This window comes from Hypanus sabinus, chromosome 12 (genome assembly GCF_030144855.1).
Source record: "Hypanus sabinus isolate sHypSab1 chromosome 12, sHypSab1.hap1, whole genome shotgun sequence".
Taxonomy (NCBI): Eukaryota; Metazoa; Chordata; class Chondrichthyes; order Myliobatiformes; family Dasyatidae; genus Hypanus; species Hypanus sabinus.
This window is the reverse complement of record NC_082717.1, coordinates 47,647,869-47,661,514: the sequence shown is the minus strand read 5'-3', so window position 1 is coordinate 47,661,514 and position 13,646 is coordinate 47,647,869. Positions and strand designations below refer to the sequence as shown.

Sequence of the window (13,646 nt, the reverse complement as noted above, 5' to 3'; positions counted from 1 at the left end):
CAATTTGATGCCACGGAGCTAATTTGTCATGAAGAATCTTGCCAAACCCTTGAAGTTCATTTAGACTACATCAAATGCTCTTCGCACAACATTCCTTGTTACTTCCTCAGTCTCACTTAGCAAATATATGCTGTCATAATAACTTACCCAGCAACAAAGATAAATTTACTGACCCGTAATTACTCAGTTTACCCCTTCCTGACTTAATCAATACTGCAACATTAGCAGACATGTAATCCTCTGGCATCAGTCTGGTAGACAGGGACAATTGTCAGAACCTCTGAAATTTCCACTGATGCTGTTTTTGTTTTAAAAGCCAGTATTTCATCTGGGTATGAGAAGTAATCCATGTTCAACGTGCTAAACACATTATTATCATGCTCATCTGATCAATATTTCACCTGCCTTTGTTCATCAATATTGGTATCATTGGAAAGTGGGATGCAAAGGAGCCCCATTTTCAAATTGCTTCTGGCCACCAAGTTTCCAGGATATCTCCAGCGTTCCATTTTTGGCCTCCTGTTTCGAGTTCTTTACCGGTCATGGTCTCATTTGGCTTGATGAACAATTATGTTTGGTAATGCTCCTTTGTTGTGTCTTACAGTTTTTAAACACAAGATGTTACTCTACTTTGAATCGTAAGGAAGAAAATAGCTACCCAAGACTTCGAAAGAACAAAAAAAAGAGCCAAGTAAAGACAGAGGAGCAGCAGGTTTAAGTGCCCAGAAGTCAGTGGGCATTGGCATTTTATGGGTATGCAACTGAACATTCTAGCTTCCCTTTAGCTACTGAGAGACTATTTCTTGAAACTATTTGTTTCCAGTGATGAAGTAAGATTTCTTCCCTTCAGTAGGTATTATTGGAATGGAAGGCTATTATTAGATTGTAATTAAACTCAATAGCTTTATTACATTTGGCACCTTGATCCGAAGAGTACCTTCATTTTAACTTGTAAGTTTGCTGCTGAATTCCACATGGACTCTACCAGCAGAGCAGTTTTGCTTGACATTTTCCAACATAATGCTGGGAAAATTTCTCAAATCGAGTCATGTTAAATATGGTACAGGATCCAAAACCTCTTCAATTTCAACCGGCACTGTAAACCTGAGAATGAGGAGGAGCAAAAAAAAAACTAAGAGACTGCTTTAAAGTTAATATTTATCATTATTCACACAATTGTTACTTACTTTTTAATGTTTAGTATTAATTTCCCCTGAACATTATTTATGATATTTTAATTTGTTTTTCAAATATTTTTACTTTGAGGTTTTCATTTTAGACTTCCAGCATATACAGCATTTTGGCATATACTTGCTTTTTATAGTCCTATAGTGTAGTTATCAACAACATTTTCCCTTTTGTTGTCAAAAATATTTGAATGATTTGCATTTGTTTTAAACTGCTGGTATACAGTAAAATGCATACATGTGTTTCTCCATGTCCCGATTGATCTTGTGTCAATAAAACTATGGTTCAGGCAGGCAGCACACATGTACCTTCAAAGTAATATCTGCTATTGACTTCAATGTAATATTTGCTAAGAATTAATGTTGTGTATATGCATGCAGCATTATAAAAACCAAAGCCTGTCACATCCATAGAAATCAGTGTGGTATGTATGTGCAGTTTGAAAATAGGAAAGTGAAGGCCATTCTCCCAAACATATCAGGTTGATACTAAAATATAGATTGTCTAGTTCCTTTACCTAATTGGTGTAATGGTAATGAATCCCGAAAAAGAATCGTAGACTGGAACATCGACAGTTTACTCTTTTCCATAGATGCTGCCTGACCTGCTGAGTTCCTCCAGCATGTAGTGTGTGTAGCAATGGTATACGGTTTTTCTTTTTTAAATTTTGAGGTCAATGTTCAGATAGGTAATCAACCCAAACAAATTATTTCTGCCAAGATATTGAGTGTTTCCATCATTTTATGTTTTTAAAAAGGTTGATGACCTTAAAATTTTGAATCTTGTTTATTAATAAATCCATTTTTAAGTACTATTAATTTTATTCTTTCCCAAATACAATCCATCCCTCCATTTGAAAATTTCTTCTTGCTTGGAATATACCTGTCTTGCACTTTCCTCATTTCTTGCAGAAAAAGTTTGGACAAACTTGGGTTTTTTTCTCTGAATGACAGAGGCTGGTGGATGATCTAGTGGAAGTTTATAAGATCTTGCAAGGCACAAGAGGACTATCAGTATCTTTTCTCCTAGGGATGAATTGGCTAATGCCAGAGGGCATACATTTAAAGTGAGAAAGGTTAAGTTCAAAGGAGATGGGTGGAGGAAGTTGTTTTCTCTTCCTCCACACAGAGAGTGGTTGGCGCCTGGAATGTGCTCATGGTTCCGGGGGTGGTGGAGACAAATGCGCTCGGGATATTATGGCGCACTTAGACAGGCATGTGAATGTGCAGACAATGGAATGGATATCAACATTGTGTAGGCAGAAGAGATTAGCTTTCTTGGGCATTTGATCATTAATTTAATTAGTTAGCACAGCATCATGAGCCAAAGGGTCTGTTCCTGTGCTGTACTGTAGGGAGGGTTTGGTCTCCTCAGCAGAGGTCTTGGTCAGGTTGGGCCCTTTAACTAACAGTGAAGCTGTCTTCAATCTGCCCAGTAGAACCCATTTCAGTTTTAAAGGCATTCAGAAGCCTTGTTGATGTGATAGACTTTAAGCCATGAGTTATTTGACTTTATGGCACTTGACCAGCCACTTTGGTGCATGTGTATGCACACATGCAGGACACAGATAATCTGGAAATACTCTACTGGTATATGACAACATTTGGTTATTTTGTTTTAGATAAAATTCCATCACTTATCATGTAAAATATTGAGTTAAACAAACAATTTCTGGGCCTTAAATTTTTTTCTCTAATTTTATATAATCTTTTTTATCTGCACCTATTATTTCAAAAGTCGTGAACTTAACATAATAAACTCATTGTTTGAGTAGAAGCCAGAGAAAATCTGCAGATGCTATAAATCCAAGCAACACACCCAAAATGCTGGAGGAACTTAGCAGGCCAGACAATATCTATGGAAAAAAGTACAGTCCTGCCAGAGGGTCTCAGCCCAAAACATCAACTGTACTTTTCTTCAATAGATGCTGCTTGGCCTGCTGAGATCCTCTAGCATTTTGTGTGTGTTGCTGTGATTTTTGTATCTTTTTTGAGTGTAAAATCAATTTCAAGTTTTTTAGAGAAGTATTTCAAATATGTTCTCCCAAATCAGGATCAAGGAACATGAAGTTGAAAAGTAGCATTTTCAGTCCCTTCTCCTTGTTGGTGCAATAGGATAAAATAATATTCTGTGGATACAGGAAATCTTGAAACAAAAAATAAAATCCTTGACATACTCAGGAGGTCAAACAGCTTATATGGAGAAAGTAATGATTAATGTTTCATGATGACATCTTTTCTGAAATTTGGCCTCAAATGTTAAAAATGATGAATTTGAAATACTTCCTTACCAAACCATGCATTTTTCTCTTAAATTACAAGTTATCCAAATGACCTATTTATTTCACATACCCTATACCTTCAAAGAAAACACTGTTAAGTCTAAACTCATTGCCAAAAAATCAACTGAAGGTTCTTTCTTGTACAAATTGAATCATAGAGAAATACTTTGTATTAGCATGGGCCTTTAATAAGTACACATGAATCAAATTTCTGCATTGCCAATGAAATACTTTTGATGTTTGTTGTGGAAAAAATCTGATCGGCGATTCACATACTGTGCAACCTTTCTAAAACAGATATTAGATAATGATGACAAAATTATATCAGTTGAGGGATAGATATTGCTAAACAGACCTGGTGGAAGTCCCCTGCTCTTTACAGTTGTGAGATCTTTAATATCATTCTGACAGAGCCAATGAGATTGTTCTATGTTCACCCTAAACATAGATATTCTAACAATTCTAACAATGCACATCCCTCTATGTCCTCAATAGACTGTTACTCTAGATCTTTCACCCATGTTCTATGGAAAGGAAAACTTAATGGAATTTAATTTAGGTCCCTTCCCATTGAGACAATGGAAATTATACTGGGGAATAAAACCGTTGCAGAGAAATTTAACAAATATCTTGAGTCTTTCTTTAGAGGACAGAAAAAAATGTGTCCCAGAATTAAGAATATCCTGCTTCAAATCCAGGTCTGAATTTTGAGGTCACTGATTGTGTAACAAACTGACTCTAGCAAAAGTGGGGCCAGAGGTGTATCAGGCAGTTGAGTAGGCTGTAAGTTGATATGCTCCTTCCATTCTTGATGCTGTGCTTTTGCAAACTCCCAGTGCAAGAAATGGAGATTCATGATGCCATTCCAAATACTTCCTCTCCAATCTGAGCAGTCTCTGGCCAGAGATTCCCCAAGAGTGAATCAGGATGCTTAATTATTTCAAGAAAGCTTTGACAATATCCTCAAAACAACACACACAAAAAGCTGGAGGAACTCAGCAGACCAGGCAGCATCTATGGAAAAGAATACAGACAACATTTTGGGCCGAGACCCTTCATCAGGACTGGCCGAAAATAAATTAGGTCAGAGTAAGAAGGTGGGGAAGAAACACAAGGTGATAGCAGAAACTGGCAGTGGGGGGGGGGGGGAATGAAGTAAAGAGGTGGGAAGTAAATTGGTGAAAGAGATACAGGGCTGTAGAAGGGGGAATCTGATAGGAGAGGACAGAAGAACATGGAAGAAAGAGAAGGGGGAGGAGCACCAGAGGGAGCTGATGGGCAGTTAAGCAGATAAGGTGAGAGGGAGAAATGGGAATGGGGAAAGGTGGGGGGCATAACCAGAAGTTCAAGAAATCTATGTTCATGCCATCAGTTTGGAAGCTACCCAGACAGAATGTTGCTCCTCCAGCCTGAATGTGGCCTCGTTGCATAGTAGAGGAGGCCATGAACTGACATGTCAGACAGGGAGTGGGAAGTGGAATTAACATGGGTGGCCATTGAAAGATCCCGCTTTTTCTGATGGATGGAGCATTGGTGTTCAGTGAAGTGTTCTCCCAATTTATGTCAGGTATCATTAATATACAGGAGGCCACACCGGGAGCACTGGACACAGTAGATGACCCCAACAGACTCACAGATGAAGTGTTGCCTCACCTGGAAGTACTGTTTGGGATCCTGAATGGTAGTGACAGAGGTGGTGCAGGGGCAAGTGTAGCACTTGTTCCACTTTCAAGGACTAGTGCCAGGAGGGAGAGCAGTGGGCAGGGATGAATGGACAAGGGAGTCATGTTGGGAGTGATTCTTTTGGAAAGCAGAAAGTGGGGGGGGGGGGTGGAGAGAGAAAGGTGTACTTGGTTGTGGGATCCTGTTGGAGATGGCAGAAGTGACAGAGAATTATGGGATCCAGAGGCTTGTGGGGTAGTAGATGAGGATAAGAGGAACCCTAACCCCAGTGGGGCAGCAGGAGGATGGGGTGAGGGCAGACGAGTGCAAAATGGAAGAGTTGCGGTTGAGAGCAGGGTTGATGGTGGAGGAAGGGAAACCCCTTCTTTGAAAGAAGAGGACATCTCCTTTGTTCTGGAATGAAAGTCCTCATCCTGAGAATAGATACGGTGGAGCCGGAAGAATTAAGAGAAGGAGATGGCGTTTTTACAAGTAAGAGGGTAGGAAGAGGTACAGTTCAGGTAGCTGTGAGGAGTGTCAGTGGGTTTATAATAGACATCAGTAGATAAGCTGCATTCAGAGATAGAGGCAGAGATCGAGAAAGGGGAGGGAGGTGTCGGAAATGGACCAGGTAAATTTGAGGGCGGGGTGGAAGTTGGAAGCAAAGTTGATGAAGTCGACGAACTCCACAATGGTGCTTGAAGCAGCAGCAAATCAGTTGTTGATGTAGCGTAGGAAAAGTAGGGGAGTGACACCAGTGCAGGCTTGGAAGATAGATTGTTGGATGTAGCCGACAAAAATGCAGGCATAGCTGGAACCCATGCAAGTGCCCATGGCTACCCCTTTTGAGTGAAGGAAGATGAAGGAGCCAAAGGAGAAGTTATTGAGTGTGAGGACAAGTTCTGCCAGACAGAGGACAGTGGTGGTGGAGGGGAACTGGTTGGGTCTGGTGCCCAGAAAGAAACAGAGAGGTTTGAAGTATTTCTGATGGGGATGGAGGGATTGGACCCCCCCCCCCCCCACCAAATCTATTTCTGACTATTATCCTGTGACAGAGTTAAAAATAGATTGCTTGTTTCGAGAGTTGCCATTAGACTGGGAATAGGGTCATTTACATCAAAAGAGAAATTGAAAGTCAAAAATCTATTGCAGTTCAACAACGGGGCACACCTGGGTAATTTCCACATTGTTGACTGATAATAGAATTGTATAAGCAAACTAAGAGCTAGGCTGTTCTTGTACAGCCAGTTTTGGAGTGCAGGCCTTCAGTACTGCACTGGGATTTTGTCTGAGCCCCATGCTCTTAGCCATGAAGAATAAAGTACAGAAGCCCAAAGGAACACACTCAACAATTTAGGTACAACTTTTCCCCCCGCTGCCTTCTGATTTCTGAATGGACATTGAACCCATGAACACTACTTCATTACTTTTTTAAGACTTCTATTTATTTGCACTACTTATATTTTTATATACAATATATATTAATACACACATACATTGTATATATATTATACATACACACATATATACACAGCATTTTTACTATGATTCAGTTTTTATTACATAATGTATTGTACTGCTGCCACAAAGTTAACAACTTTCACAACATATGCTGATTCTGATATCACAGTGTGAAATGAATGGATTGAAGACAGACAGATGATGGCATTTCCGAAAGAAACTAACATTTGACACTTCTGGATGAGTATGACATTTTTTTCAGAATCTGACCTAGGCCCTGGAGGATGGGGATACTTCCTCCTCCTGTTAGCTGTTTAATCATTTACCACCACTGACTACGTTATTGCCCTTGGCATCAGGGAAACATGACATCAAGAAGCCCCTATAAAACTCAATGGCCTATTAAGGAGATAATACTCTTATTGCTGGAGTCATTCAAAGGAGGATGATTATGGTCACAGAGGTCAATCATTACAGCTGTAGGAATCACTGTAGGTGATCACTCTTTAAGCTGATGGCCAAGCCTAACAGTCTCCAGTTGCCTTCTTTCTATCATAGTCAAAAATGGAGATCTCAATTGACAATTCAACATTTTATTAAATCTTCAACAAATTAAACAGTCCCATACACACGTGCTTCAGGAATTATACAAATTTCAGCACAAAACAAGAAAAACAGAAAATGCTAGAAATACTTAACAGGTCAGGCTTTATCTATGGGAAGAGAAATAGAGTCAATATTTCAGGTCAGAAATTCTTCATCAGAACTGAAAAAGAAATTTATAAGTTAACAAAGTTCTATGAAGATGTAACAAAGTGTAAATGAAGGAGAGTCAATAGATGTAGATTATTTGGATTTTTGTGAGGCATTTATTAAAATGCCATGAAAAATGCTATTGACAAGGTAAAAGGACACTGGATTAGAGTATGTATATTCCCGTGAATAAGAAGTTAGCTGCCTAATTGAAAACACATTTTTGGATAAGGAAACAGTGGTGCCACAAGGATCATTGGTTGAGTCCTCAACTATTAATTACAAGCATATCTCAGATCATGAGTTCCCAACCTATGGTCCACAAACCCTCGGTTAATGGTAGGGGTCAATGGCATTAAAAAAAAGTTGGGAACCCCTGTCTTAGATCAAGGTACCAAGTGTACTACAGTCATACTTTCAGATGATACAAAGATGGATGGATAAGTAACTTGTGAAGAGGATCCAAAGAGCCCACACAAGGACAAAGAAAGCTAAAGTGAGTGAGCAAGAAATTAGTAGATGGAGCATGATGTGTAAAAATCTGAAGTTATCTGTTTCATAAAAATGAAAACATATTTGAACAGATTGAAACCACAAAATATTGCAGAACACAAAGATCTGTGGCAGTAAAATGAAAAATAAGAAAGGTAAAATATGTTACTAGGTAAGCATTATAATAGAATATCACCATTTTATAGCAGACTACAAAATCAGGATAGTTTTGATTTGTATAAAGTTTGGGTCTGTATATCTAAAGAAGTGGAGTAGAGAAGGTTGACAGATGAAGACAGGTTTATTTATTTATTGAGATACAACACAGAATTGGTCTTTCCCCCTTCAAGCCATGCCACCCAGCAACCCCGACTTAACTCTAACCTAATCACAGGGCAATTTACAATAACCAATTAACTTAACAACTGGTAGGTCTTTGGACTGTGGGGTGAAAGTGGAGTACTCAGAGGAAACCCATGCAATCACAGGGAGAACGTAAAACTCCTACAGAGGTGGGAATTGAACCTGAGTCACTGGTACTGCACAAGCATTGGGCTAACCACTACACTACCATGCTACCGAAACAGTCAGGAGGGTGAACCAATAAAAAAAATCTGGCCCAGAGGGGGTACCTAGCCAAGTACTAAAGACCTGCGCTGATCAACCAGCTGGAGAGTTCACTGATATCTTTAACCTCTCGCTTCAGCTGTCTGAGGTACCCACCTGTTTCAAGCAGGCTTCTATTATACCAGTGCCTCAGAAGAACATGTTAACCTGCCTCAATGACTATTGTCTATTAACACTTACATCTGCAGTGATGACGTGTTTCGAAAGTTTCGTGATCAACTCCTGTCTGAGAAGTGACTCATTCCATTATGCCTATCGGAACAACAGGCCCACAGCAGATGCCATCTTCACTCAACCCTGGAACATCCGGATAGCAAGAAATCATACATCAGGATGTTCTTTATCGACTACAGCTCGACATTCAATACCACCTTCCACTCAAAATCTAATCAATAAGCTTCAAGACCTTGGCCTCAGTACCTCCTTGTGTAATTAGATCCTCAATTTCCTCACCTGCAGACCCCAGTCAGTTCAGATTGGTAGCGACATCTCCTCCACAATCTCCATTGGCATAGGTGCACCACAAGGCTGTGTGCTTAATCGCTGCTTCACTTGTTTTACACTTATGACTGTGTGGCTAAACACAGCTTCAATACCATATTCAGGCTTGCTGACAACTCCACTGTTGTAGGTCGAATCATATAGGAGGGAGATTGAAAAGCTGGCTGAATGGTGCCACGACAACCACCTCTCAGTCAATGTCAGCAAGACCAAGGAGCCGATTATTGACTTCAGGAGGAGGAAACCGGAAATCCACGAGCCCGTCCTCATTGGTACATCAAAGGTGGAGCAGGTCAGCAACTTTAGATTTCCCAATGTTGCTACTTTGGAGGACCTATCCTGGGCCCAGCATGTAAGTGTAATTCCAGAGATACTTAGCAGTGCCTCTACTTCCTCAGAAGTTTGTGAAGATTCGGCACAACATCTAAAACTTTGACAAACTTCTATTGATGTGCAGCAGTAAGTATATTGACTGGCTGCATCACAGCCTGGAGTGGAAACACCAATGTCCTCAAATGTAAAAGGCTAGAAAAAGTAGTGGGTACAGTTCAGTCCATCACAGATAAAGCCCTCACCTCCGCTGACATACCTGCATGGCGTGCTGACACGGGAAAGCAGCATCCATCATCAGGGACCCTCACCATTGAGGCCATGTTCTCCTCTCACTGCTGCCATCAGGAAGGTGGTACAGGAGCCTCAGGACTCACACCACTAGGTTCAGTAACAGTTATTACCCCTCAACCATCTTGAAACAAAGGGAATAACTTCACTTGCCACATCACTGAAATATTCCCACAACCTATGGATACACTTTCAAGGACTCTTTACCTCATGGTCTCAAAATTATTTCTTTATTATTTTAGCAATTTGTTGGCCTTTGCACACTGGTTAAATGCCCAAGCTGGTGCAGTCTTTCATTGATTCTATTATGGCTATTGGATTTATTAAGTATGCCTGCAAGAAAACGAACCTTAGGGTTGTATATGGTGACATACATGTACTTTGATCTTTAGTGTGAAGAACTGAATTTGACAATTTCAGGTAACCATTCCATTTTTCTTTCTCTCTCTCCCCCCTCCCAGATACTGCTTTATCTCTTGGTTTCAATTTGTTTTCCCCCCCAAGTCAACAATTGCCAGATTTTTTCGCTTAAAGTAACTGGTTACCATGACTACTTTTGATCTGCCACTAAACAGACAGCCATTGTATTCCCCGCTACTGATTCTTCTAGCTCTTTTGAAGAGCCCTTAACCTGAAACGTTAACTTCGCTTTCCTCCCCACTGATGCTTACAGCATTTTCCGTTTTTGTTTCAGGTTTCCGGTAGCTGCATTTTTTCCCGCTCCCAGAAATAAAAATATATCTATTTATAAATGGGGTGCAGAATACTTAAAACAATTCCAAATAATGTAGATAAAGTATTTAATTTTAAAACATAGGAAGGTCGTTTCTTTATAGAGCACATGCCTATACATACCCACACCTCCCTCTCACACTCCGGTAGTCAATAATATAATCCCTTGCTTTTTGGGACAAGGTCCTGCGCCAACCAAACTTGATTTTGGATGTTCTGCCTCCGGGCCCTTCTTGATATGTGACGACAACATTGCCCCTACGCACACGAAGATATGCGTTATCTCGCTTTCCGATTGGCGAAGCCCACGTCAATCAGAGCCCCCCTACATTTCCGCTCAGTGAGATTGGTTGAACCCCACGCAATTGGTTTTGTGTTTTGGAGCGCGCGCGGGCAAGCAGGCGTCAGTTGCTGGCTTTCTTCGGCGTTTTCTTTCAGCGTCCGAACCAAATATACTCCTGAGATCACGGTCGACCTTCAGGTGATTCGGTCCGTCGAAAGGGCAGGAGGAAAAAATTGCCATCGTTTTGCTGTCGGCGGAGCGAGGGCGGGAGGCAGCCGTGGTGGCGCTCGTTGATGGACAGGCTGACGACGGGGGCAGGTCGCGGGGAATGACAGTGCGCTAGCAGGCTCCGTGGAGACGGTCGCCAGCCACTCCCAGGGGAGGGGAGGGGGGACTGGAGCAGGCCCCGGGGGTCTGGGGAAGGAGCTCCGGCCCTCGACGCAGCGTTAACTTCTAAATATTACACCGCGCACGCTGTTTTATTTTGCCTCCTTCCTCCCTTGGGTGACTTGTTTTATTGGACCTGGTTCGCACACGCCCTTACCGATCGTCCCCTCGCTCCTCTTATCGCTGTGGTGGCTCGCCTGTAGGAAAAAGATGTCGGCAGCAACGGCTGTGGTGACAGCGGCGGAAAAAGTGGATGGGTTCACCAGGAAATCCGTGCGGAAGGCGGCCAGGCAGAAGCGATCGCAGGGATCGTCGCAATTCAGGAGTCGAAGCAGTCCGGTTGAGATCCAGCTGCTCCCGCCCCTTAAAGGTACCTAGGTTCTGGGACGAGCCTTGTACGTTTAACTAAGTATGTATCTGGGTTCGAAGAACACCCCTTTCGCCTTTCTGAGTGTGACAAATCAAATACCTCGCCCAATCCACCCTCCCCCTGCCCCCCACCTCCACCCCAATTCACCCATCGGTATCCCAGTAACGATCCCTCGCGCATTCGCAAGAAAACATGCTGAGGATTGGAGTGTCTGTAGGACCTCAAATACATGTGGACTTGCATTCAGTTCCCCCACTTCCAAATATAGCACTGTTAACGAAGCTTAATCCTAAAATGCGTCGTCGTAGAATTATCACAACAATTTGACGGAATTTGACCAAAATATTTTCACGTCGCCTGTCCACTACCCTCTAGCATTTTGTTTTGGGTCCTGAGCATCTTACAGCTGGGAAACAAACATGCAAAACAGGAAGGCTTGGGGTGTGTGAATTCCAGAACTTGGGTAGAGCTTTCTGGTCTGAGTTATCAAATTACTGTGTCACCATATACTATCTTGAGATTAGTTTTCTTGCAGACGTTTACAGGAAAATAAACAGATACAATAGAATTTATGAAAACAATACTTAAAGACTGACAAACATCCAATGTGCAAATTAAAAAAAAATAAATAATACTGAGAACACAAGTTGTAGAATCCTTGAAAATGAGTCTGTAGGTTGTGGAATCGGTTCAGAGTTGAGGTGAGTGAAGTTAAGCCTAGTGGTTTAGGAGCCTGATGTTATAGAATAATAACTGTTCCTGAACCTGGTGGTGTGGGACCCAAGGCTGCTATACCTCCTGTCCAAGGATAGTAGCTAGAAGAGTGTATGGCCTGGCTAGTGGGCATATGAGAGAGTAAATGCTGCTTGCTTGTGACACTTCCTTATTTATTAGAGTGATTCCATTTAAGTATTGGAAATTATATTTAACCTGGAGATGCTACAGACATGTCATAAGTAAGTTTTACTACTAAGATGTGTCACCACAGTTTTGAAGAGATTTAGAAAATGGTACTTTAAATGTTGGATTTTCATGTCCCATAAACAAAGGCAAAATTGCCCTTTGAAATATGTAATTGTTACTTTTGACCATTATCAGATCAAGAAAATTGATGTTCAAAAACAATTTACCTTATTTTTGCAGATTGTTTTAGTTATGGCTAAATAGATTGAAACAAAATCTGCTGACTGGAGAGGCATTGAAGAGGCTTTTGTGGCCAGCATAATTCATTAACTGCTATTCACCATTAATGTGCCTTGAAATCAGGCAGTTTTTCTGTGCTCTTTATAGTGCTAATACCAGACTGGAAGTTACATAAATGGTGGCAAATTTGGAACATTTAGGAAACTTATTGTGATCTGTTCACCTATATATTTTAAAACCTGACTTGTGTGTTTTGAGAGTTACTGCTGATTGTTATGTTTGCAAGAGGAATGACATGCTTATTCAAATGCTGACCCATGGAAAACAGCCAGAGTTATTAAACGGATTTCTGCATCATAACCTTACTGCAGTATGGGGGAGGAGGATGGGTGAAAAAATTAAACTCTTATTTGGATGAAGTGCAACTGGAATTTAATTTCCCTGTGTGAGGAACTGCTTTTGAAAATGGATGAAAGAATTTCAAGATGGATGGAGTTTGCATTTTTACGAGCAGGTTATATACAAGTTGGTCCTATTTCTCTCCAGTAATATCAATTCCAGAACGTTAGCTCTCACTCAGCTTGAAAAGTGTAAAAGATTCTGATTTTTGTCCCTCATTCTTCAAGAATGTGCAGAACTCTAGACTTCAACTCACATTTGCTCCGAAATTTCGAAGTTCAGATACTTAATCATATCCCTCCAGCCATTGACAGTTTCGAAGTAAGTTCAAAAAGCTGTCTTTTCAGTCTTACTCTGTTGAATTTCTTTATATATCTCTGCACTTAAACCATGAACATTCAGATATTACATGAATTTACAGGTCTTAAAAATTAAGCTAGTACTGTGAAACGATCAAAAATTATTTAAGGTAGAGACGTAAAATATAATGATGGTTTCTTAATTTTATGTCCTAACAGCATGTTGCTAAAATTTGGCATTGTTCAGAGAATAGCGTTAAAAGCAATTCAATGTTTAGTTATTTACAGAAATGTTTATGGCTGCATCAATTCACTACCGAGAAGTTTGATAACTTGGTCTCGTGAAGTATTAGTTAATTGATTTCAGAGTGGCTTTTGTAAGTACCATGAAATAAAAAACAAACAGAAGAAAATCTGCAGATTCTGGAATTCCAAAGCGATGCACAC

General features: G+C 40.7%; 1 protein-coding gene and 1 long non-coding RNA gene across 4 annotated transcripts in view; one reads left to right on the top strand and one right to left on the bottom strand.

Moving 5' to 3' along the window:
* The window catches only part of LOC132402855 (uncharacterized), a 39,490-nt gene extending 28,219 nt beyond the window's left edge, over positions 1-11,271 (bottom strand). Inside the window, exons 1-4 of one of the 2 annotated variants that reach the window (XR_009515112.1) lie at positions 11,146-11,265; positions 10,442-10,576; positions 9,555-9,710; positions 938-1,104 (exon numbers count right to left, since the gene is read on the bottom strand). This is a non-coding gene — a long non-coding RNA (uncharacterized LOC132402855). Of the gene's footprint in view, positions 1-937; positions 1,105-9,554; positions 9,711-10,441; positions 10,577-11,145 lie in introns of both variants that reach the window. The other variant, XR_009515113.1, reaches the window with a different exon arrangement.
* ppp2r5a (protein phosphatase 2, regulatory subunit B', alpha isoform) overlaps positions 10,587-13,646 on the top strand; it is a 171,770-nt gene continuing 168,710 nt past the window's right edge. Inside the window, exon 1 of one of the 2 annotated variants that reach the window (XM_059985868.1) lies at positions 10,587-11,358. In XM_059985868.1, the coding sequence (XP_059841851.1) occupies positions 11,242-11,358 (117 nt within the window). In that variant the 5' untranslated portion in view covers positions 10,587-11,241. The remainder of the gene's footprint in view (positions 11,359-13,646) is intronic. The other variant, XM_059985867.1, reaches the window with a different exon arrangement.